The 27,993-nt window shown below is 35.2% G+C and overlaps 1 protein-coding gene across 4 annotated transcripts in view; it reads right to left on the minus strand.

Moving 5' to 3' along the window:
- dpp6b (dipeptidyl-peptidase 6b) overlaps nucleotides 1-27,993 on the minus strand; it is a 151,350-nt gene that overhangs the window by 43,234 nt on the left and 80,123 nt on the right. Inside the window, exon 1 of one of the 4 annotated variants that reach the window (XM_081375424.1) lies at nucleotides 21,799-21,936. The exons of the other annotated variants lie outside the window; for them this stretch is intronic. Coding sequence (XP_081231550.1) covers nucleotides 21,799-21,849 — 51 coding nt within the window. The 5' untranslated portion in view covers nucleotides 21,850-21,936. Of the gene's footprint in view, nucleotides 1-21,798; nucleotides 21,937-27,993 lie in introns of those variants that run through there. 4 annotated transcript variants of the gene reach the window in all.

The following is a 27,993-nucleotide window of genomic DNA, read 5'->3' on the forward strand; positions in this document are numbered from 1 at the left end:
TGAGAAAAGTCAAGCCACAAACATACAGCAATTGGATGTCAACACACCATTACACTATATTGCTGAAATCTATATTTGTCCAAATAAAGATCAATTGCTATAGTGTTTTTTTGCTAAACTGACTTTCCTAAAGGCAGTAGTGATTTCTTTCCTGAGCCTAAAATCAAATCAAAGTATAATCCATATACTTTGGCTTGAGTGAGGTGGTCACCTCAAATGAAATAGGGTCTATATGGTCTATTAAAATTATAATATTGTGCTGGCAGAGAATGCATTAATATATGCTAAATCCCTTAGTACACAGGGCCACATGGAATGTGCAGAAAACTCAGACAATATTATATGTTATATTATAAACATTTAAGCTATTTTATTTATACTTTCAGCAACCAATAAGAACATAGTACTCTCAACCACAACAGGCTTAAACATCATCACGGCTTGATTAATGGTTTTCCATGACTTTTCAGTCACTTTTCCAGTATGTTTCTGAACTTTCTGATTTTTTTTTTCAAATATGAATAATATTTTAGTCAAACTCCTAATGTTTTTTTATGTCTTTTAATTTTCTTAATTTTTAAAACTTCCTTGTTAAAATTTTTAAATGAATTTGAATTTAGAAATGAGAAATTAGACATATGCCCATCACAGAAGAGGTGTATTCAAGTTGGTTATGTATGAATTAGCTATTTTAATTTTTGAATAAATAAAAAGATTTTAAAAATCAATTGCTAAAAAGTGAAAGTTAAGACAATTATAATGTTTTATGGACATTATAGATTTTTAGTTCAAATAAATGCTGTTACTATTCATCAAAGAATCCTGAAAAAAAAATTATCATGGTTTCCACAAAAATGTTAAGCAGCATAACTGTTTTCCACTTTGATAATAATAATAAAAAAATCAGCATATTAGAATGATTTCTGGAGGATCAGATGACACCGAAGACTGAAAAATCAGCTTTGCCTTCAGAGGAATAAATTACATTTCAGGATATTTTCAAATAGAAAACAGTTCAACATCAAATAAATGCCACACTGATGATGAACATTTTAAAATCTTACCGAGCTCAAAATTTTGAACAGAAGTGAATGTCTGATAATAATCCTAAACAATTCCCTCATGAAATGGCCTTGTGTGGCTCATAAAAGAAGAATAAGTTATTTCTCATAATTAGCTGGTTTAGAATACCAATCATTGTTTTACCAGCTTGCTCCAAGGACAGCCTCAAATATGCCTCATGAAATGTTCCAGTAAAACTGAAGGTTGATTGTCTCCATTACCTCTGCACACGAGATGACTCACCGAACAGTCTCCTGCTCTCTCTGACAGCTTACATTTCAATTTACACAGATGAGTTCAAAAATATAACAGATGAAATATCATCACCTTGAAAATATTGCTTTTGCAAACCCTAAGAATGTAACTCATCCCACACCGTTTGTGCTACACACGTGAATAATACCTAAGGTGTCATATTACTTCTCAAGGTGATCAGACTTAGATATTCACCTGGTGAATGCAACCATCTATTCCCTAAAAAACAAACTAGAATGCAATAAAAGCTACCCAGAGCACCTGGCAACAACTCACAAGACATTGTGACGGCTTTGTACACTGTAAAAAAAAATCTGTTTAATTTACGATAAAAAAACGGCAGCTGTGGTTGCCAGAAATTTACCGTAAAATATATACGGTAGCAAATTTTCAGGTTTTACAGACTTGACTCAAATTTACAGTAAAAAAACATATTCACTATCTGATATAATGTTTCTTTACCCACCTATTGAAGTACTATATCTGTTTTATACCATTGTAATACACTGAAAACCACCAATCATGAATCAAAGCTCATCACAAGCAGCTTTTCCACAAGAAAGTTAATATTATTATACAGTGTCATTCACACAAACACTAAACACCATCATACATGAAATTTAAAAAATGCAATAAACATTAATTTAACAACATTAAATGCAACATAAATCCTAATGTGCATAAGTGATTAGAAAAAAACTTAGAAAAACTATGAAGAAACATAGTTATTTCAACAAAAATACATAAAATGTGAAGTGTCACGCAGGGAATTGTGAGAATGTCAATTTACATTTTTTTCACTGTAAATTATACATTGACTTGATCTTTTTCACTTCCAAAAACTAAAATGACATTAAATATACAGTTAGATCTATCACAGTTATTCACCGTATATAGTACGGAAACTTTCTGTTAACCAATTAGCAGTTCTCAGTCTTTTACCGTTAAAATCACGATCTTTAACAAGCTTAAGTTCATTAAGTGGTTGAAGTGGACAAACAATACCATTTGCATTTTATTCATATTTCTTAAAAAAGACCTTGAGGGTGCTGACATTGCGAATTCTCAAACCAAGCCAAGCTTTTTGCATGTGTGTAAAGTCTGCATTTATAAGCACGCATGCTGTTCAATCTAAAAGCAAAATGTTTATCTGAAACAAACAAAAGACGCAATGTCAAGGCAAATCAGGCGAAATCATCTTTAATTTCAAAATCCAATATTCTCAGCACTAAGGCAACAGCTGCGTGTTAAACTCATCTGAGATAAGAACGCTGTCTGTGATAAATAAAATGATGCAGTTTGTGCGCTTTGACTTGACGGAGAGAAATGCAGCATTGAGGCATCCGCTTGAGCTGGAACCTTCTAGTCAAGGATTTCAACTGAAAAATGTATTAATGACCAATATCACAGAATATTATGGATGAGCTAATGTATAATATTTTATCATCACCAATTCAATCTTTTTATTTTATGCTTTGAAAATGAAAGGGGTCCATGGGGAAATCAAACTATTAAATGTAGTACTATGAAGCCTTTAAAGTTTTTATTCATAAGAGGTATATCCTTTGTCATTACTGTACATTCACACACAACCACATCTTTAATTTCGTACACCTTCATCCTGTCAATCAAGTTTCATAAATATTCTTCTCTTTTCCAGCAGCTGCTGATGGAAAATTACAATATACATTGGGAAATTAAATACATAATGGCATGGAATCCATTACCACTCATCCGATTAAAGAAAGGCATCCAAAAGGAATAAACAGGGAATAAGCCAGTTACATAAACATAGCCACTAAATTAAGACTGCCTTAACACTGTCCAACTAGCAGTTAGTTAGGGCTAATCATTCTTTTCAGATTCAAATTAGACCAAACTTCCTTTTTATGTCGTTGAATAAAAGATATGTCCAGTCTTGAAGAAAAAAGTTATTAGAACTAACTTTTAAGACTGTCTTAGCTGTTTATGCAACCAGCCATAGGTCTTAATGAATGGTGTGGTTTAAGGTTATCTTTGCACTACACCTGTGATTTATATGAGGTAGCAGGCATCTTAAAAATGGGTCATATTTTGAATATCCACATTTTTGATGTTCAACTGTAACCTTCAGAGCTCAAAACTTCATCCTCAGTCCAAAATGTCACCAACTGATGACCAACTGTTGAATGCATTTAAATACATTTACACATGTTGGGTGATCAGAAACTTCCATCAGTGTATTTTTATGGGCATTTTGGGATATCGCATAAAACAATGGATAGAAACCATGATAATGACATCACAAAAATATGCATAAAAACAACTACACTATGCTCTATTGAGGCAGGTGATTATTTTTTCGGGAAACGTGCACAAACTACGATGGTAACAAATACATTTATTGATGCGCATCAAAAAAAGCCATGTGACTTCCCCTAAACAAGTGAAGTGACTGAATAATTTGCTCAGAAAAGAGTCATCGCAAATGTAGCTCTGGTTATTCTGGTTGTGTACAAGGTAAAGGCAATCATCAGAGATTAAAAACTGGGAGTAAAAACACATTTCAACAGCTGTTTGAATATAAATATATTTACTGAATCACTAAATGTGAATCAGTTGAGTGAATGATTCAATGACTCGCAAATTTATAAGGGCAGCCGCTTGGTTCGTTCCGGAATAAATCAGTGTGTCACTGGCATAACAATGTAACCTACAAAATGCCCAATGCACTTAACTGCATATACTATATTACTTTAAAGGTGTTTGGGAATCCGAACTAAACATTGTCTTAATCTAGTCATTGGTTTAAAATTCACAGGGATTTTATGCTTGGAAAAGAACCCTTCTGAACCTCTCAGATACTTCAGCCGCATAGAGGATGACCACATGGTTTTTATAGACACTACACACCTTCTCTCTTAAATTGTTTCTCCTTCCTTTTTCCACATTTCTTCAGTGCATATTTAATGTAGTTATTTTCTTGTCCTCTGGCCTCAGGATATATACCCATAAATCCTGAGGCCAGAGGACAAGAAAATGTTCTCCGATGTTGCAAGATGCGAATCACACCCAGTGAACTTGAAGTTTCAATCCACTGAATTGATCTGCTCGGATAATGAAGATATATCCTGTCTCTTGATCTTCACCCACGTATCATCTCACAAATCTGAACCAATGGCTTGGGACCTCCCCCATATAAGTGACCAACTCTTTTCTCTCTACCTCTTCCATATACAGGTTAGGCATTATCGATGATACCGGAGAACCCATCGCACATCCACTTATGTGTTTTTGGCAATCCATATATACAAGTTGTGGTTTCTCTGGGGTAAAGGCGAAAATACAATTTGCAATCTATCGCTTGTCGTTTACAGTCTCCAATGACTGTAAATAACTTCTAACACATTTCTTATACTTACCACTGGGATCACATTTTAACATTTCAAATGCGTTACTGTCATTGAGAAGTGTAAGTTTTTATGTTGTCCAGTGATTTTTAAATACAGGTTCACAAACGTCAGCACTGTTTCCCTGAAGCAATTAAAAACCACTGAAAACTGGCAGTAAACCGACGAGATGTGATATTCCCAGTTACTGCATGCTGTCATTTCATTATCCAGGGGGATTTTTATAAATGTGTGCAAATTGTGATCAGCACTAATTTTGTGGCCGTTTGTGCTCCGAACAAAAAAAATGTATATACTGCAAATAGCTTTATTACTTAAATATGATATACAATTTATCAAACAATTTGTGTTATATATTTATTTAAGTGTAATATAGAATTCAATATATTTTATATTTATTATATATCATACAATTATAGATATTAAATATAATATAAATGTTTGCAAAGGGCGATGCTAAACTGCACTGTTCAGTTAAGACAACAAAAACTTTCATCTGCTATAATAGTGATTTTGTAGTGTAAATTGAAGAACTCTATGTCATATTTTTTCAGTCTTTGTATAGCGCTCCATTGTTAAAAATAACCAAAGAAAGCAACAATCAAATGCATTACAAATATCTCTGACTGACAAGTTAACGCTTACCGTACACTCAACCTACAATAAATCATCAAGGGCTTTCAAACTTTTGAGTTTTCAAAATAATCCCTTTTGTAGTAGCTTGTTTGTCTATTTGACAAACACAGAAATCTGTGTTGTCCCATGAGTGCGAATGCAATTGTCCAACAAAGCACAGACGCAAAACAGATGAAAACATTCTCATCTTGCACAGCAAGAGGGATTTAGTTCTTAGGGGCTCAGCAAGAGACTGCGCCTGCATTAAGAAGATTTCCACAGGGATCCGTGTGAAAGGAAGAGGTTTCTGAAAAATTCTCCAAATGAAAATCAAGATTGTATCTCTATACTTCTGAACTACAATCTCAACTTCTGACCTTTCGATTGAACGCAAAGCCTCACCTTATGTGAGATTACAGAACCTCTGACAGTCTGAGATGAAGTTTGTTCCCTGTGGGTTTTCCGTGAAACATACGCCTATTAAAAACTTCTCAAGCCCAGTTTTCTAGTACACGAGGGTAAAGAAAAACAAGGTTTAGTTACTCTTGCTATAAGGATAAAACATTACAAACCTCATCCATGGTTTGGTGTTCCTCAGTATGAAGGCTTTGTTTTTGCTCCCTCAGAAGAACAAGGACAGAAACTCGTCATGAAGGATGAAATGTATCTTTCCTGATCTCTTGTTTCCAGGGGAACCAGGGAAAGAGATGACAATGGGCAAAGGAGAGGGAGAGTGATCGCCGCAGTGACAAAGTTGGATAGAAAGACGACTGGCATCAGTGATTTCAATCTACTGATGCTTCACTGAAATACAAACTGTCACCGCCCAGCAGGACAGGTGGATCTTTTAAGCCTTATCGGATGGGATTTCCTAAGTGTCCTTGTAGGGACACAGCACAACTGAATCAGAGGAAAATTACTCACCGATGCTGTTGAGTTCAATCCAATCTAAAGGATGCTTGTAAAACAGAGATTCAACTGCTTTTGCTTCAGCATCCAGATTTTGAATTAGAAATATATTATGTATTCTATTCACTCATAGGGTTTCATACAGTAGTGATCGTCTGTCCTATTCCCTTCAAAGACTTTGCCTCCCTGCTAAAAAAATCCAGCATAACCCAGCATGAATTGTTGGTCCATGCTGGTTTATGATGTTTTAGTTAGAGCTGGTCTAGCTGATGGACCACTAGCATGCAAAACATACTTTATGCTGGTGACTGGCAATGCTGGAATATCAGAGAGCTGAAAAGAGGAGGACTAAAAAAATACTGGTCACTTGGAACTCACTTTAATGTAATTCTTACTGGAAATTCTGTTTGGAACAAACATTTATGCCATCTGAAACGCAGTCACAACGCTTGACATAACCTGTCGTGCAACAAATAATGAAAAAAAACCACAAAAATTTCAGACTGTACTACACACTACTATACAGTACTAACATAAATCAGATTTTAATCCGATTTCAAACCACCTACAAATGTGATTGAATCAGGTTTGTAACTGTATATCATGAGTTGTTCCTGACCGGACTACAAAAACGAAGCAGATTTGAATTGGGTTGGCATTAGACCCATTTTTGAGTTGTAACCCACCAGGGACTCTAAAACATGTTTTAGATTCATTGAGTTAGAGTTTGTAAGGCTCAGTGTTATCTTAAAATGATTTACATTATATTATATTATTTATTAATATATTTTGATTATATATACTTTTTATGTAATTTTTCATTTTAATATTAGTGTAAGTTTTGGGATTTTTTTTATAAAAGTTTATATTTTTTTTAGCTTTTCATTTTTTAGTAATTTTAGTACTTCAACTATTCGCCTTGACAACATTTATTTTACTCATTTATTTTTTAAGTTTAAGTTTTTCATCTAATATTTATATTTTATTTCAATTAAGAAAAATCATTTTAAATAGTTTTTGATTTAGTTTTAGTTAACAATAACACTTTTTTTTCAATTATAATGATTTTTTGCAACAAAAAAAGAAATTCTGCCATTAACAGTATAGAGTATGACTACAAATTTAAAGGGGACATAAGACACACAGTTTCTGCCAGTCCCATGTTTATCTAGAGTACTTATAGAGTAGTATTGCATCCTTCATATCTTTGAAAAGAGTCTTTAGTTTTATCACAAAAGACAGAAAGACAGTCTTTCCAAAAACAGCCGAGCTCCTGGAGGCGCTGCCAACGGCTTCCGTAACGCGAACTTGCGCGTTGATGGGCGCACTCTTGCTCTCGCTCTGGTTGGACATATAACGGAGTATTTCTGTGTCAAATACAAGATTCGAATACGTTTCGGAAAGTTTTTTTCCGAGTATGGCCCCGTATGACGTCATAAAGGGCGGAATTCCTTGTATGCAAATCTTGCTGTCGCTCAGGTTGATGTGTGCGCACGCTCTTCAGGAAGAGTTGCCCATTCAAGGAATACCGCCCTTTATGATGTCATACGGGGCCATACTCGGAAAAAAACTTTCAGAAACGTATACGAATCTTGAAGGAGTGTATTTGGCACACAAATACTCCGTCATACGTAAAACTTTTTTTTTTTTTTTTTTTACGTAGATCATTGAGAATCCAACTCTTTAACAGTGTAAATAAGTCAGAATGCATGAAATTGCATTAGACATCCCCTTTACGGAAATCTGAAAATGCATATTAATCTAAAATCTGTGTTATGGTTTTGAGAGTGGCATATTTGAAAGTTAACTGGGCCAGTTTTAATTGGTCATTGGGCGGCTTTTAGCTCAAGTGATTGTTCCACATCAGCAATGTGAAACAGTCTCCATACACATCAAGGATGAATCTATGTCAAGCCATTAATATATAATCGATGTTAAGTTCTAAATTAAGAATGCATGCAGTCAGAGGATCAGATTCAGGGCTAACCGGTCAGACATCCGTCTGATGTCATTCAAACGAAACAACATCCTGCTGGAAAATTGGAGGATCTTCTGTGGAGACACAAATAAGTCCAATAGGTGCAATTAGCCCATTGACACAGGGGTCAGAGGGTCCTTTGAAAGAGATGCAACAGCAGGACATGTGACAGAATAATAGGCCAGGTCTCTGTCTGTGATATAGTTCAGACTGAAGAGGCAACTGAGAGCTTTTGAACTTATAATTGAACAGACACAATCCCTCTCGATTGTGCATGGAAAATATCACAATTTCCATGTTTGGAGCAGAAGTATATGGAGCGTCCATACACTAAAGAGGAAGCATCATTGTGTTGTATATTACATCCTGTCAGTGCACAGCAGCTGTTAAATGATACGGCATCTGTGATGTTCCACCCACGCATTAAAATCTATTTATTAACCTTAAGGGCATCTGCATCAGGCACTCTGTTGTACTGTTGATGTACTACTGTGTGTGTGCTTCACCGATCTGCCGTTGTAATGGTGAGCAGATCAGTCGTTTAATTAGGAGGTGCTAATTAAAGCTGCCCTTCTCTTCTGTAATCTCACCTATTACCAGCAACCCCTTCTGTCGGCCTCAAGGAGTCAAAATGCTGGGTTTTGCCAAATAAGCTGTTATGTTAAGATGATGGAGGAAGATTTTTTTAACCAGTAATTATAAAGTATAGTAAAAAAAAAAAAAAAAAATACAATACAATTACAAATGCTGTAAGTGTTAATTAAAATTGTTTTTAGTAATTTAATTAAATTAAATATAAATAGATTAAAAAAATGGTTTTATACATGTTATTTTTTGATGGGACTGACGTTATGACGTGGTGACCACTAGACTGTAGAGCTTTTCTTTCTTATTTTTTCTCTCTCTTATATTTGACTCTCTGTTCTTGGATTACAACCTCAATAGTTTGTAATTAATATTTGACCTTGAGTGTCTCTGGAAAGAGTTTCGAGTTTTTTTTGCAATGGCAAAAGTTCGAGCAAAGCATGCAAACTGTTCTGTCTTTGCTGCACAGACGAGCACAGAATACTATTTGACCAAAAATGTCACAGCTGTCTTATAAAGCCCTCAGGGAACAGTGTCAACTTGTATAAAAGTTAAACACGACGGTACATGCAAGTCGATGAGATGAATCAATGTAACTCCACAACAACTACATGCATGTTAGTGCATCCACTAACCATTCAGGTGCGTCTAAAAGTTGCAAACTTCCTGAGTCTCTCTGTAAGGCTGCACTCCTCTACTGGTTATTTCTGAGATTTTGGATGAGTGAGATTATTGGCTGTTTTGTTATTGCCGGAATATCCGAAGCTCGTGTAAAGGATCGGCCCTATTCTGAACGGGGCGGGGAGCAGCAGCATATTTGCATTTAAAGGGACACACACAAAAAGGGGCAAATTTGACAAGCTATAATAAATGATCTGGGGGGTACTTTGAGCTGAAATTTCACAGACACATTCTGCGGACACCATAGAGTTATATTACATCTTGTGAAAAGGGGCATAACATGTCACCTTTAAGTTACTGGGTGTGACTTCTATAGAGCTGGTAAGTCCCGCCCCTTCCGTAAAACCCCACTGGACCTCTAGGTTGAAAAATCGTCAATGCAAGTGAATAGGAGAAAATAATTATTTTCTGGTCCCGTTTGAATTTTGCCATGAATGTGAACATATGTTGTCTGTGAATTTTTTATATAATCTTTCATGTTACGAGTTTGACAGTATATTGTATGATTCTTCAGCTAGCAGTTGTGGAAAAGACATAACGAGAAAGACTACATGTCGCCTATGTGACGTCACCCCATAAAGTTGACTTACCCGTGGTTTTCGCCAACCTCAACGATTTTGTCCTCTCCCTGAAAGAAGGCGGTGAAGTGCACCAAAGAAACAGCCATGTTTAGCGGGATCCGTGAGCTAGTGTCCGTGTGCTAGTGGTGGTGACGTTTCAAACGCGTCGAAAGCAGCGAAGAGTTGTAGTCCACAAAGTGCTCTCACACAAAGTCTAACCGTATCAAACTTCTACCCGCTAAATTGCAGCATTCTTCACACAAAAGATTATATAAAAAATTCACAGACAACATATGTTCACATTCATGGCAAAATTCAAACGGGACCAGAAAATAATTATTTTCTCCCATTCACTTGCATTGACGATTTTTCAACCTAGAGGTCCAGCGGGGTTAGCGGAAGGGGCGGGACTTACCAGCTCTATAGGGACTCCATTTGTCAGTCTTCGAACTTAACGGTGAACATGACTGACAGATAGTGAAGGTCTTCGTAACTGATGTAAAGGGAACGGAGGGAACAAGACGTTATGTCCTTCCTGCCACAACCTTGAACCACCCCACTGAATGAAAAGCATCTCGGCTCCTCAGCATAAAACTGAATGAGTGGATGCGTGTCACAATCTAATTTACCCGTATGTATGGGGGAGTGGCTTAGCATGCAAATTCCATTTGCCATTTTTCTACAAATCAGAGGTGATTGGGGCTCCAAAGTGAGACCCAACCACAGGTGTAGTTCATCACATTAACTATGAACGAGATCCTCTAACATTTCACAACACATTCAAATGCATGTGGTATTCATTTTGAACAGTTTATCTATTGTATTATCATTTTAAACCTAATAAATGGTTTGCTTGAAAAATGTTCTTGTGCTATCTTTAAAATAAATGACGCTTGGTTTGATATTTTGATATATAGACCTTCGAGAAAACATCAAAATGAGATCTCGCAAGAAATCTACTGCAGGGCATAATATGCCATAGACTTGTTTGCTTGTAATTGAAATGTTATTGATTTTGGGATGACCTTTGCAGCAGCTGAGTGTTTTATTTTAGGCAGAAGACAAACACCAGTGCTTGCAGCAATATAAGCTTTCTGTCATCCATCATTTATCTGTTAGCTCACCTAGAATTTGTTTGTATCATTATAGTAACCATGAGAGATGTTCTAGATTTGATTCTTATAGCCTACAACCTAAATTAAAACAGTTTTGCTGCAACTGAGGAAGCAGTAGGCCTATTCATTGTCTGATTCCCTGAGATTCTCCAACATTTTAAATGACCAGTGAACAAACCACAACACATTCCTAACCATGAGCAACCATTGAGAAGCTTTTCACATTGTAACCGGTCATTTCTACGGAGATCTCTTCATCATATTGAGGCCGACATGCTCAAAAACAACCTCAAGTATGAAACTTTATATGGACAGTAATAAAAATCCTGTCATCATTTACTCACCCTCATCATGTCTTACAGCCATATGGTATTCTTTTTTTCATGGACCATAAAAGGAGAATTTTAAAGGATTTTCATGAAGCTATTTTTTATATATACAGACAGTGTAGACCATATATGTCCAAACAGAACAGAACAAGACACAACGTAAAACAGAACAAAACAAAAGATAAATCATAAAAGTAGTCTCTAAAAGTAGTATGACCCATGCACTATTTTCCAAGTCTTTCCAAGGAATAGAGCAAAATTTCAGACATTATTAACAGATAATTTTCCCTTTAATGAGAATCACTCCCAATGAATCACTGAATCATGAGTTGATGAACTCGAGCACCGGAACAGAAACCAAAATCACCAGCTTCCTTGACAAGAATTGGCTTTTTTTGGATGAACTATCCCTTAAATACAAAATAAGTGGAAAGAATGATATTAAGTTAAAAAATAGCTGAATAGCTGATGATATTTATCTGTCCACAGGAGTGTTTACTTGTTTTTTGAAGGATAACAAGATAGCACCAAGATATTTAAGCTCCCACGTTGAGTTCTTTCATAATTCATAATGGGTTTTTTTATAACATCGCTGTAAATCACTTGACGTACCCTTTTCACGAAGGAAAGTAAACAAATAAATGAGCAATATTTTTCAGCTGGTGGGAGGTGCTGATGATATTTCAGTGTAATGTACTGCAGAAAAAAAGCTAACATGATCCTACAATAATTTTAAGTAATATAAATACACCTAATGGGCAAACTAGGAAACAACAAAAGAGAAAACATGAATGATGGAGGACGAATGAAAGCTATTGTTACAGCACTCACACGTAAAGGAGCACAGTTTTCTCATATACGTAGAGCTTCCACTTTATCACAGAGTATGGATTGATTCATATGAATGCAGAAATCATAGGCCAATCTTTGTCTCAACACCCGCCAGGCATGTTTCACTTCATTTCCCCGAGGTCATCAAGTGACATATTGTTACACTGTAAAAAATTTATTGTCAAATTAACAGTAACTTACTGGCAACAATTATCCAGTAGTTGCTGTATTTCATTCAACAGTAAAATTACTGTAACACTAAATACAGTATTGTTAAGCATACTGTAAAATTAAATACATTATTTTACTGTAATTTTTACCACATTAAAGCACAGTATTACACTGTTGATTTTTAATAATACTGTATAGTATTATACAGTTATGAAATGTTATTTTATTTACTTTTATAGTGCTACTGTGTTACCTGTAGAATATGTAGAAAATCTGTAGGAATATTATTTTAACTGTTAATGGGAAATAGAAAAAAATAACAATTGAAGATTTAACTGCACAACAAGGTTTATTGTGTATTTTTAAACAATACATTAGTAATAATAATGTAATATAATACAACAATAAAAATCTGTTTTAAAAGAAGACTAATGAACAATATATATTTAATAATTAAGAGCAGTGAAGAATTAATGTATTTCAATTCATGCAAAAATGATCCTGAACAGGTAAAAAAGAAACTTAGAAAGAAAGCAAGACAGGTGAGGATGAAGGCCAGGTGAGGAGGGTAGTGATGGTGTCAAGTGGAAGAAGACAGACAGCACTTCTGATAATCCTGCAAGGAATGATAAGCACAAATCAATCAGAGGCAAAACATACAAATAATAATAAAAAAAAAACTAACTCACATTATCAACACCTTTTTAGAAGAATTTGTTTTGCCTATGGTATCCACATTATTTTTCACGGAAGAGAGGGTACAGCCATTTATAAATGAAATGTGTCTGGCTTCCGGTGTCATCCGCTTACAGTTATTTCTAGCAGTACAAAAAAACTTGTTATGCTTCTTGATATTTTGATGTATTGAATTTGTCATAATTGTAAACAACAATTAATGGCCTTCTTTCAATTAATTAAACAAATATTTTTATCATTTACAGCATTTTGTTATTCATCTCATTATTTCCATATAGCGGCTAATGAACCGGAAGTCTCGCACATTCACAGAAAATAGCTTAGGTAGGCTACTTCAGTTTTTACATTGAAGAAACACGTTCAACATGGATACGCAAACGGTTTTCTGTGGTAACGAACAAATACCCGCCTATAAAAGAGAATGAACATGTCTTGTATCAGAAGCTGAAGTAATAAATATTGAGAAGGCAATGGCCCGTATTCTATATTTCTGACTCCAAACAATTGGCCACTGATCAGGGCTGCGTTTCCCCAAAGCATTGTAACCTTAAATTGATTATAGACAATTACCACCAATGGTCTCTATAATCAATTTAGGCTTACGATGCTTACGATAGTCAGTTCCTTTCATAGATATGTCTGTCGACTTAATGCTTACTAATTTTAATGATGAAAAAGACGTGCGTGAGTTCACGCCGTGAGAGGTGAATGTGAATGCTGAGTGGCAGCGGGATAGATTAAATTAACGCAGATATGAGGTGTGTATAATTTAAACTAAATAACTCCCACTCGATAAGGACTAACAGTAGCTGCTGATCATTTGTCTTGTGTTCGATTCTCGATTTTGAATCAAATTTCATTTAGATATATGCATAGATTTGATTTTAGATTTTAAATCTATTCAATGCATATATCAAATTGAAATTTGATTCAAAAGAGAATTCCCAATTTCAAAAGTACCGCTTTTGAATCAAATCGTGACCCAAAGAATCGATTTGAATCGAATCGTTGAATCAAAAAGATTCCCACCCCTGTTATATTTCATTATATTTTTGCTTTACCTGTTGTCTTCATTATTTAATTTATGTTTGAGAACATTTAAAACTTAAATAAATATTTGATATTGATTGTAATAATTATCAATACTAACTGATATGAAACATTTTATCAAGATGATTTTGACCATATCACTCAACCCTATTTTTACCATTTCATGTTTTAATTAAAACTTATTTAAAGAGATTTTACAATTATAATATAAAAATACAAATTATTTGACTTATACAAGGCATATTTGTTAAATGGAAACTGTGAAGGGAACATAATTACATTTTAAAACAGACTATCAATTTGAAAAATGTATGGTTTAAGTCATTTCCACCCTTTCTGGATTTTTCTAAATTCAGACACAAATCATTTCTACAGATATGGGCTCCACAGCACATCCCTAATACTACTTTTACCTTAATGATTTTGCCAATCATATTCTGCAATGTCCCTGATGTAGGATGCAACGTGTGGATTCAAGGCCATGGTCTTCCTCCGAACAACCTTCCCACTCTTTCTGCTCACCTGGAACTGTGATGTTCATTTCGAATTTTCAGGATTTATCCTGACAAGAAACCTGTAAATACAAAAAAAATATATATATATTTTCCAACTGAATCAAGAGTGATCACAATATGTAGCATAATCTGTAATAAGTCACATCACAATAGGGGATATAAGCTCTAAACCATCACTAAAAAGCCATTGGTGTTTCTAAAAGAAATCAATTTGTAACAAAAGTGTATGAATGAACCATACTGTCTATGGAATGAACACTGACTGAGGTAACTGCACAAGGTCCTGGCAGATCGCCAGGTCAGGTCCTCACAGACGTGTAAAAGAAAATTCTGATTTAGCCGAAAATAAGCGCGAATAAATCAAAATGTAATTTTATAACAAGAATCCGAATCCTTGGGTATCCAATTTCAGGATACATTGATCGATTTTCAATTCCCAACCGTATGATATGTAAAATAATAAACGCGCAGGCGCTTCCACCGACTTAAAATGGTAAATAACAAAATTATTAGATCATTCTGACCTTATAAGAGGCTACATATGCAATCTATGTTTATAAAATCACATTTATTAATCAAGTAGGCTAGCTATCAACATAAAGGAAATCCGCTTATGTTCTTTAACGCCTGTAACGTTAAGTCAGAAGCCGCGGGCAGTTCTTCTAAACTAACGTTAACCTGCCACTACTTAGTTTGCATAAAAACATATAAATATTCATCACTAACCAGATATTTATGGCGAACACTTCGCCGACCGACACAGCGACGGGATGCAAAGGCCTGCGCTCTCAAAGTTACTCAGGGAACTGAAGATTCATAAAATGGCAGCTTGTGGTTATTTTTCGCGGTCATTTCGTACTACTGTATTTAAATTTACAGTAACATGTTCCAAACTACATTGAAACCTATCATATTTACACAGCTTATAGTAAAATGTTGAGAATAAATATCGAACTCGTGGTCAGCCATTCTCTAAATAACTTTAAACTTTAACTTTAACTTTTCTAGAATCCATGCATATAGCCTAAATATTAAGATTTATTACTTACCATATTACGAAGTTCCAGGTCGGCAGAAACGACAGCTCTGATGCACTGACACAACAGAAAAACTCATTCAAATGCGCTCTCATGCCCCCCACTGACAGAAATGAAGACTGTTAATGGTCAACCAGTCCTGCAAATGTTTTATGTAAGGATAATATTAACAAGCTAGCAATTTTACTTGTAGAATTGTGTGTGGTGTTTTTCGCGGCCACTTTGCACTGCTGTATTTAGCTTTACAGTAACTAATAATTTCCCAGAATGCATTGAAAATCTACAGTAAAATACTGTCAACTGTGTGCACAGTACATAACTGTTGAAAATACACAATAATACTGTGAAAGCAACAAAATCTACAGTAACATACTGTACATAGGTTATACAGCAAGAAACTGTTGAGAAAAACAGTATAATGCTGTGAAAACAACAGAAATCATTTACAGTGTATGTCATAATGGGATATCACTTTCCCACCGATTTATAAATGCTTTCACTGTTAATAATCTTACGTTTCTCCACTCTGACAGAAAGCACTCCATTTTATTATAAAAACATCAGCGAGCGGAGATGCATGAGGCATCTGAAACAATATCTCTTCTGACAACACCATATATTTAGCCTGCAATAACATGATCACCTTTTATCTTCCGTCGTGTCAAATCTGACAGCAACAGCATTTGTGGAGGAAAGCACTTAAGTGCCATCTGTGTGTGAAGGACTCTTTACATCTGTGAAATAGACAGGATAGTTGATTGGCACATCTACACCAACAGATAAATGATGCATAAAAGAGACCATATTTAATAGACCCATTATAATCATCTCGATCAAGATGACAGATCTGCAAAAAATTTGTAAAAAATCATATAAAACTGTGTGTAGGCTATATTGATATACACATACCATTCAAAAGTTAAGGTTCAGTTGTTGTTTCTTTGTTTGTTGTTGTTTTTAGAGGGTGCATTAAATTAATCAAAAGTGACAAAGACATTAATCATGTTTCATAAGATTCAAATAAATGCTGTTCTTTCGAACTTCCTATTTAATTAAAGAATCCTGAAATAAAATGTTTCACAATTTCCACAAAAATAATAAGCAGCTCAGCTGTTTTCAACATTGATAATAATAAGAAAAGTTTCCTGAGCATCAAATCAGCATATCAAAATGACTTCGGAAGGATCATGTGACACCGAAGACTGGAGTAATGATGCTGAAAATTCAGATTTACCATCACAAGAAAAAAATAAATTTGAATATATATTTAAAATACAAAACAGTTAATATTACAGTTTTTACTGTATTTTTGGTCAAATAAATGCAGCCTTGGTGAGCATAAGAACATTAAAAATTGTATGTCTTTTATGTCATATTTCTCATGACAAAAAGAAACAAATAACAGCACTGCTACAGAAGTGTTGCAGAACAGAACTGAATAAATCAGAGCACATTTATGATGTGGAGTAATATGAATCATGAAGCAATCTGCTACATTGCAGAAAGGAACTGACCAAATGTCTAAAAACAAGATTTACATCCTGTGGCAGCAGAAACAGCATCTAGTGAAGACAAGTTGTGATTTGTCTCATAGATGATGGAGGGAGGTAGAAAAATACCTCAAATTGAGATGGTTGAGAATGAAAGCTCCTAACGGAATATTATTAGTGCTGTTTGCTCAGGCAACTATGAGCTAGAGTTATGGATATGCACAAACTCACACGGATTGTGCATGTGAACATAAATGACACCTCATATCCTGTTGAGCAGAGGTGTGCTTACTATTAGTCTCAAACAATCACACACGATTTTCATCTGGTGGATGAAAAAAAATACATCAAAATACAGCTACGATCTGCACTCAAAATGTGAAACCTTTTTAGTTGCTTTATTTTACAATATTTACAGAGGAATAACACATATGCCGTAGCATGCGCTCCAGCAGGTATATTTCACTGGCCACCCTCAAAGCCAACACGTCCTTTGGCCGCCATTCCCTCCAGTTCTCTGCTGCCAATGACTGGAACGAATTGCAAAAATCCTTGAAGCTAGAGGTTCCTATCTCCCTCACTAACTTTAAACATCAGCTCTCAAAGCTGCTTATCGATCACTGCACCTGTATATAGATAGCCTTTCTGTAAATAGCTCACCATACTATTTCATCCCCTTACTTATTTATTTTTACTTCCGCTCATTTTGCACTCCAGTATCTCTATTTGCACATCTTCATTTGCATATTCCATCATTCCAGTGTTAATGCTAATCTGTAATTTATTTCGCCACTATGGCCTATTTATTGTCCTATCTTCCTAATCTTACTGCATTTTGCACTACATTTGCACTCTGTATATAGATTTTTTTTTTGTGTTATTGACTGTACGTTTGTTCATTTCCCATGTGAAACTCTGTGTTGTTTTTGTTGCACTGTAGCCTATATATATATATATATATATATATATATATATATATATATATATATATATATATATATATATATATATGAAGAGTTTAGATGCAAAAGCCTCTAAGTGCTAAATTTTTATCAAGCTCGTATATTTAAGTTCAATAATTTTACTTAAATGGCAATGCAAATTACCTATTAATTGTCATTTAAGTGAAATTACTGAACTTAAATATACAAGCTTTATAAAAATGATCATTCAAGAAGAAAATTTCAGATGGCACAGAGGCTTTTGCATCTGAACTCTTCATATATATATATATATAATGTTTCAGCTCACAGGCCTTCCACTTCCACAAAAGCATGTCAAAAAAATGGTTATTAAGCTGAAATAGCAACAAGTAATGAGAGTTACATAATCAAATTACTTTTTTCAAGGGTAACACTTACAGTACTCAAGAGTAACGCAATATTACAATTTTACTTACTACTGTTAACTAACAAGAAACTCTGATTAACAAATTTGTAGCGCTCAGTTAAATGAGGTAGTTCACTATTAGCTAATTATTAACTACTATTTTGTCATACCTCCCATATTAGTAAGAACTACCATATACAGGTTCATAATTAATGTGAATAATCATCACCTACTAGTAATGACTCAAGTGTAACTACTTCCTTCAGGAGGAATTGCTTATTATTTCGATCAGTATTCTAAAGTGAAAAGCATGATAACTCTCTAGTATCGCACCACACAATTTAAAAGAAAAAAAATTTGAAAAAGAAAGGAAATTAAGAGTTCTGCATATTGTGACAATATTTTCATGAAAATTAAGCAAAAAAAATTTCATGCAGAGAAATGCTGAGAAAATGCTTTTCATTTACTGTAATGCCCAAAATTCCAATTATATAAAATAATGTATACATCATAGTAGTGTTAGCTGTCTTTAAGTAATCTTGATTTCATTTTTTAAACCATTTTATATCGCAGTATTCTATTTCACAATACAATATAAAATGTATGAAAAACGTTTCGAAAAATTGTGAAGAATTTTGAATTCATTTTGAAAAAAATGATAAAAATTATGCAGGGGAAATGTGTTTTGATCGTCATGCAAATAAATATCACGCTACCAAACAATTTAAAGGTCATAATTCCTTTCACCGATTTTGGTGTTAAATGTGCCGAGGAATAAGATTCACCAGTATGACACAATAAAGAAAGAGACAGAGAGTACAGACATGTAATAGAGTCACACTGACATCTCAGACAGATATTAAAATCCATCACCTCTAGAAATATACTATGATGATAAAAGAAAGAAAGAAACACAGAGTACAGCCATCTAATATCACAGCAATTCTCACACAATCCTCTTTTTTTGAAATCCTCAAGGTTTAACATAAACCCACAACTTGGCGTTTAAAAGTCCTCTTATCTAAGCGCCTTTTCAGAAGGCAAAAAATCACAAGACAACTTTAAATGAGATCCTCCAATAAAGTAAAAAACGCCTGCATGTATAGCAGAATATTAAGTACGATTGTGCCTCTATCAAATCTCTTTAATGATCACAGAACAAAGTTCTTCGATTGGAACTTCATCATCGCATAAATACCGTTATTAAAGTGATAATAGCCATCCAAAGACCTGCCAAAGCTGAGCTGTTCTCAACACGTGGCTGTTATTGCTCTAACAGAGGCACTCTTTGAAGGGCAGGTGAAAACACACTCCCGTCTGTCAGTGCTGAGCCTGAACTGATTGCTCATAATTGTACTTCATGGGGGATGTTCTTTTTCATCTGGGCTCCGAACATCAAACGCAATTCCCAATTAATCCCGTCTATCAGACCCACTTTATCACAGCCACCACTCCAAATATAGCCCCTCCTTTGAGCAGAATCAAAAGCTATTCTAAGGCAGGCAATTCTTCCACTGCTTAAACCCTAATCATTGTCATCAGAAAGCCCTACTTAGGGCTGAAATGCAAAAAGCAGCTTGAGAGGGTGAATAAGAATTCGCTCTAAATATCTTCATTTCTAAGTGCGGCTTAATTTTATTAAGAAAAAAAAAATCGCACAAGACTTCAGTTTAAGTTGAGCAACACATGCATGGCAGCAGGTTAGGTTTTGAGAACAATGTAACAAGGTCAGATGAATGAGTTATTAATGAATAGCATGAAAGTAATCAAAGCACAACAGATGCAGTAGTTTGGCTTAATTGATTTGAATGATGAGAACTGCAGGTTTCCATGCTTTGCTTCTGGTGGCACAATAACTGCGCTCGGGGACAAAGAAGTGAAATAAAGAGTTGCGTTTGCGCTGGCCATCTGTTGTGTGAGGTTTTCGACTGCCACCTGAGGTGGCCATTTATCTAACGTAATGGAAAAATATGAGATTCTCTATAAAATATTCAGGCAGTGAAGTGTCAAGATAACATTGAAATTTATCTCTTTATCTTTATTGTCTATTGTATAAATCAACTCGGATGATCAATGAAATTATTCATATCATATCAATATACAACCTGGAATTATATCAGGTTAAAATCAGATTTTAATCAAATTTATGATTTAATGGTCAATACATGTAATTGTACTGTGAAATACTATTAAATTGTTGCTGTTTTTTTGGTAAATAAAAAGTATGAATTACCATATAGTTAATTGTGCAAATCTTTATTATTTTCAACAAGACAATACAGTAAAATTTTGTTCTCGTGTTATCATTTTTTTGTTAGTAAAGAATTATTCCCCTTCTTGAAAAGCAGTAAAAGGTCCGAGGAATCCCTGTGTGACAGATCACATATTATTTCATTGTATTATAAATAGTAAAGCTTCTTTGTATTTCTTGGCATTTTATTTTAAATGTTATGTTGTTTAATTAGCACACATGCACTTTAGTGTTTTAGTGCCCTTTTTTCATGTGTTCGTGGAAAAGGCGGTTTTTATAAACTTTTGAAGTCAAAAGAATGTATTCAAAGTGATTTACAAATGAGGAACATCATTGTAAGAGCCAACAACACTGCGGGACCCAATGCCAAGTTTCAAGCATAAACTCTATAGCTAGAGCTGAAGTGAAATGCAGAAAAGTACAGAAGATCAGAGCACTGCTCACAGAAGGGGTGTGTCTTCAAAGTTCAGGAAATCAACTAATTAAACTGTAAGATATACAGTAAGTAAAATGCAACCAGCACTGCAAGTTTTTAACATATTCAGCAGGATATTTTATAGTGTATTAAAGCTTATACTTCTAATATAGGCTTACACTACCGGTCAAAAGTTTGTAATAATGATAATAATGGATTATTATTATTATTATTTTTTTTTTTTTTAAAGAAGTCTCATATGCTCACCAAGTCTTCATTTAATTTAACATACATTAAAAACAGTCATTGCTCCAAATAACTACCTAACTACTATAACGAACTACAGTCTTTTGTTTTAAATGGCACGACAACAACTAAAATAATGGGATGCAATATAAAATCTAACCAATGCTCAGTTAACGTGCCATTTAAAACGTGCACAGAACTAACAGAATGCAAAAGCACGATCTCTACCCTCTACTCTTCCATACACATGAACCACCAGAGAGAAGCTCTCTGACTTTAATGTCACTACCTGATCTTGTTGATACGCTTTTCCCGGCGCGCTGGATTCCGACGAAGTCATGCCGAAGACGCGAATATAAACACTGATGTAGGCGCTCTTCAGAGGGAATAAAAAGCGTTACTCTCACTGAAACCCATTCCGTGTTGTAGAGAGAGAGAGAGAGAGAGAGAGAGAGAGAGAGAGAGAGAGAGAGAGAGAGAGAGAGAGAGAGAGAGAGAGAGAGAGAGAGAGAGAGAGAGAGAGAGAGAGAGAGAGAGAGAGAGAGAGAGAGAGAGAGAGAGAGAGAGAGAGAGAGAGAGAGAGAGAGAGAGAGCGAGTAAACGCACTTAATTTAGACTCGCTGCATATGTCTCGAGCTGAGCGCGCGCTGAACAGCAAACAGTCAAGTAGCGCGAGGCGTTGCGCAGCTGCAGAACTACAGCTTGAGGTTCTTGTCAAGCAGTGGTTTTCATGTCTCTATCGTATGTGTCTTAATGTAGTGGATAAAACATAAAACTAACAACTTTTGAAGCATATGAAATAAATTAATAAATCATTCATATCAGTTTAATCGCAGTCTTTTATCACAGCCCTTGTGACAAGTAGGCTACACTTACTTTTTAAAAGACTATGGAAACAATTTGAATGCAAACTGAATGATGTTTTCTGACACCTTTGCAATTACGTTATTTGCAATTTAATGAAAATGTAGGCTTATTATATTTAAAATTTATATTAAATGTGATTCATTTTTTAACCACTTACAGTAGGGGCTGGGGTCTCTTTTAAAAAAATATATAATTATACATTTAAAATACAATAGAAGTTCACAATAAATGCAATTTGGGGCACTTTTCACAAGGGAGTTGAGTGAACATAAGAGTTATTTTTTTGTTTCTTTACTTGTTTTTAGCTTAAGTTTCAAAATGGCATGCTAATTTTGAAGTCAAAATGGTGGCTGCTGCCCAGATGATGTCCATGTTATGACATCTTGTCTTCTATCAGTCATCCAGTGAGAACATGCACTGTCAAATATGAAGGTAGGCTACAGATGGAAGTGTTAAAGGAGCAACTGAGCACATTATAGAGACCCAATAAGTTAACAGGGCTCTCACCAAGATTTCATCTGAATTATTTGAATTTTTTTTACTTTTAATCAAATAATCCAGTCGCAAACAAACATATTTTTTTCTTTTCTTACAATCAATAAATAACGGTTACACTGTAAAATAAATCCCGTTGTTTTTACGGAAAAAAACTGGCAGCTGTGGTTACCAGAACAATACTGTAAAAAACACATCAAACCGTAAAAATACTTACGGAGTTACATGTAAATTTAACATTTTAAACACATATATTTAACATTGGATTTCAGTAATATGATATAATGTTATACGACCTATTGAAGAATTAATGTCTGTTTTGTACCATAGTATTACACTTACAAACCAACAATCTCAGCAGTAATGAGAGTTACATGATTAATCAAAGCTCATCACTAGTAGTACTTCCACAAGAAAGTTAATATTAATATATAGAAGGTGCACAGTGTCATTCACACAAACATTAAACACCATAATGGTAACACATATGAAATTTTAAAAATACAATAAACATTAATTTAACAACATTAAATGTAACATAAACCCCTAATGTACATAACTGATTATAAAAAAAACTAAGAAAACTATGATGAAATATAGTTATTTCAACAAAAATACGTCAAATGTGAAGTGTCACACAGGGAATTGTGGGAATGTCAATTTACGATTTTTCACTGTAAATTATACAATGACTTGTTCGTTTTTACTTCCAAAAACTGTAAATTTAACGGTATTTTACAGTAAAATTACCATTAGATCTATCACAGTTATTTACCGTGTACGGAAACTTTCTGTTAACCAATTAACAGTTTTTCACTGTAGCATTTTTACAGTCTTTTACTGTTAAAGCTCCAATATGTAGGAATTTTGTAATAAAATTTCCAAAAATAACTTGCACAGGGTGATATATTTCCTCCAGTTGTGTGCTTACAATATCTCAAAAGTCTCCAAAGATTTTTTATTTCAGAGAAATTCCGATTTTAAATAACTGGCCGTCCCGGGAAAAGAAATGTCGCGCGTCAGTGACGCAATCCTTTTTCCGGTGTGGACCATGTGATAGGATATTCCACCACACCGGATTTTTTTTTTTTTTTTTTTTTTTTTTTTACAACAACTTTATTGAGGTTTTTTTTTTATCACAATAAACAATAAAGACGTCTGACAAAGAATAAAAAAAAGAATAAAATAAAAAATATGACCCACCACACCGGAATATCGCATGGTCAAATGCGGAAGTGGTGGTTAAAGCGTTATAGCCATAGACTGTATGGTTATAGCTGTTATGGATCACGATTACTCTGGCGAGTATTGAAGTGCCAACAAAACGAAAGCGTCCATATTCTGATACACGCAGACTGTGTGACAAACGAAGGAATAAAACCTGGATAAATATCGGCCAGGCGTTTTCGAGATGGAGAGAGCTGCGCGACTATCTTGGACTTGACAGAGACTCTCTCGCGAGTGTATTGAGACAGGTAAGACATGCAACTGTCAATAATAGCACTTATAAACAAAGTTATATTGCTCTTTGTACTTTGGTAAGGCTTTTTATCACGTGTGGTGACCGAGATTATGGTACAATTAAATAGAATCGGATATGATGTTAAAAAATATATTTAGTCATTAGGCTACTTGCAAATGTTCGTTCAAATTTACTTTTAGATATTGGTTTGAACACGTTAAACAACACGGCATTAACCATAAAAACGTAAAACTGCACAACATTAACCAAACAAATCATTTGACAAATAGCTGTATGTTGTAACGGGATAATATAGCATAACATTTCACGTTCCTTGCAGTTCATTAATTATGATGACATAAAATAATACGATCAGACATACAGGTAATACAAAAACGAATAAATTACCTCATCCGTGATCATGATTCATTAATTCCATGTAGATATATCGCTAGATGGTGAAAACAACGACATCTCCCATCGTCACCTCCTTCATAGCGTCATCAAGCTTCGCCTTTGTTATTGTTGAAACTGCGCCCTCTTGTGGTCAAATACCAAAGTCACATACTGGAGCTTTAAAATCACGATCATTTTTTACAGTGTAGTGTAGCTTTTTTATTTGGTAGATTCAACAGTTACATTTTGTACGGTCACAAGTATGGTCATTCAGTACCATAGTAAATGGTAAATGGACTGCATTTATATAGCGCTTTCACAGACCTATAGTACGGTGGCCCAGTAGTGCACAACACAACGAAATGTAAAAAGCAAACATAAGTTCACAACACAACGAAATAAAGCCACAACACAACGGAAACAAGCCACAACACAACGGAAACAAGCCACAACACAACGGAAAATCCACAACACAACGAAATAAAGCCACAACACAACGGAAATAAGACACAACACAACGGAAAATCCACAACACAACGAAATAAGGCCACAACACAACGGAAATGCTCCCGACCACTAGAGGGCTCTCGGAGCCCAGTAAAGTTAGTTTTCCAAGCCATTGTTCATTAGAGAGTCAGCAGTCTATAAAAATATATCAACACCACGATTAGTTTTAACAGTATGTAGCTAACCATTGTTTATCGACATTTATTAATTCAAAATCACCTACGTGCATTATAGCTGCATATTTATACTCTAGAATGCTTTGACGCGCTACCACAGCGCATTATCCCTGAGGGAACGTCTACCAATTCCTCCAAGTTGTTAAAACGTATAATTTGTTTTAATTAAAATTACTTTTAAAATTCAAAAACAGACATATTCAAAATCCAAAGCTTGATTGTATTTGATAGTAGACTGACTTAATATGACTTTTATAATGACTTAATAATGACTTTTTTTCCAATACCCTTCATGTATTTACAGTAATTAACAATTATTTTTTTTAGGAAATTTCTGTAAAAGTTTTTTTTTCTTTTATCATGTTCCTAGTGACCAGACTGACTTATTATAGGTGGAATTGTGCCAATTCCTTCCTATTTCACCAAATGGTTTTTATTTTTATTTATCAAATTATATTATAATAAATTATACGTTTTAACCACTTGGTGGAATTGCCAGACGTGCCCTGCGCTGTGGAAGCGCGTCCAAGCATTCTCGAGTATAAATCAAATACGCAGCTATAATTCATGTAGGTTATTTTGAAGTAATATTTTATGTTGATATACACTGTTAAAACTAATCGTGGTATTTATATATAAAGACTGCTGACTCTAGAACAATGGCTTGGAAAACTAACTTTACTGGGCTCCAAGAGCCCTCTAGTGGTCGGGGGAGCATTTCCGTTGTGTTGTGGCTTTATTTCGTTGTGTTGTAGATTTTCCGTTGTGTTGTGGCTTATTTCCGTTGTGTTGTGGCTTTATTTCGTTGTGTTGTGGATTTTCCGTTGTGTTGTGGCTTATTTCCGTTGTGTTGTGGCTTTATTTCGTTGTGTTGTGGCTTGTTTCCGTTGTGTTGTGAACTTATGTTTGCTTTTTACATTTCGTTGTGTTGTGCACTACTGGGCCACCGTACTACGGCCACCAAAGCGCTTTACATATAGCCTCACATTCACCCATTCACCCATTCACTCACTCATTCATACACCGACGGCGGTGTCAGCCATGCAAGGCACCATACAGCTCGTCGGGAGCAGCTGGGGTTAGGTGTCTTGCTCATGGACACCTCGGCACTTGGTCAAGTGGAACCGAGGATTGAACCACCAACCTTCCAGTTTGTAGACAACCTACATGAACCACTGAGCCACTGCCGCCCTACATACTAACACTAGAGTGAAAACAGGTGAAAAAAATAGAAAGAAGATAACTAAATATCTTACTTTATGTTCCTCATAGGTTTGGAATGATGATTTTCATTTCTGGGTGAACTATCCTTTTAACCAATCTGCTTTGCAGCAGAGCATGAGAATCTGATCATTGCTTTAATATCAGTTGTTCAGTGTGGCCAGAGCTTGTGTCGGGACCACAGCGCCCCAGACGCAACACGTGCACCCACGCCTCATTCGACAGTCCCTTTTACCAGCACTGAGCCCTAATTTAGCACATCTCCCATCTCCCTCTAGATGTGTCACACCGCACCTTCCCATTTTCTTTGTACAGAAGTCTGCGCCACCATCATTTTATCACATTCATATGGAAATGTAAAAGGAGCAGGCTGAAATCTTCAGCATAATGAGTGACAGTGAGTTCAGGTCTAAATAAGTGGGGAGAGAGACACCACGACTGCTTTGTTCATCAGAAAACCGACTGACACCTCCGCACTGAACCAATGATGCACTTACGAAAATAAATAGAAAACTGCTGTTTTGTCAGTCAAATGGTAATGAGGGAAAATGCAAATTATATTTTATTATCTAAATACGTGTCTTTCCAATACCATTCATTGACATGATACTGTAGTTCACCCATAATTGACAATTCTGTCATCTTTTACTCACTCTTATGCTGTTTTCAACCCGTATAAATTTCTTCATTGTGTAGAACATAATACGTAACTGCAGTTTCCAGGTGAAATGAACACTAGTGCCAGTAAAAGCACATACAACTGTAATTTCTTTTCACACAAATTATGATTATAGGGGCAGATTATTGATACATTTTTTTTTGCACAGGTACTTGCACAATATGACTATAGTGCATGATTTTGTAAACCTATACAACGCATGCATCACATAACAAGCTCCATATGCATGGTGTGATGGAACGGCTGCCTCCCCCTTAATACCATCCAAACCCCCATCACTTAAATCGCCTCCCGACTGCAGTGGGTGTGTGAGAGACAGGGGCGCTGTAACAACCAGGACTGGCGGTGAGTGATGAGGCACACCTGAATGGAAAGGAGCCTCGTCACTGCTGCTGTTAAAGTCCACATGAAATCAAAACATGAAGTTTTTTTGGCTTTTATATGTCAGCATTATCTATAAGCTCCAAAACAATGACAACAGTCCCATTTAGAAGATATAAGCATTTAAAACTCACAATCTCTCACTTCCACCAATATGGATCAAAGATTTTGATGACATCACTCTGCACTTCAGCTTCTCATCAGATTTTCTGTACAAACAAATGCTAGAATCTAAAGTGTCCCGCCCCCTACACTATAAATAGAAGCTGTCACTTGTTCACACATGTTGGCACATAGGGG

This window comes from Scardinius erythrophthalmus (assembly GCF_964197995.2).
Source record: "Scardinius erythrophthalmus genome assembly, chromosome: 9".
Taxonomy (NCBI): domain Eukaryota; kingdom Metazoa; phylum Chordata; class Actinopteri; order Cypriniformes; family Leuciscidae; genus Scardinius; species Scardinius erythrophthalmus.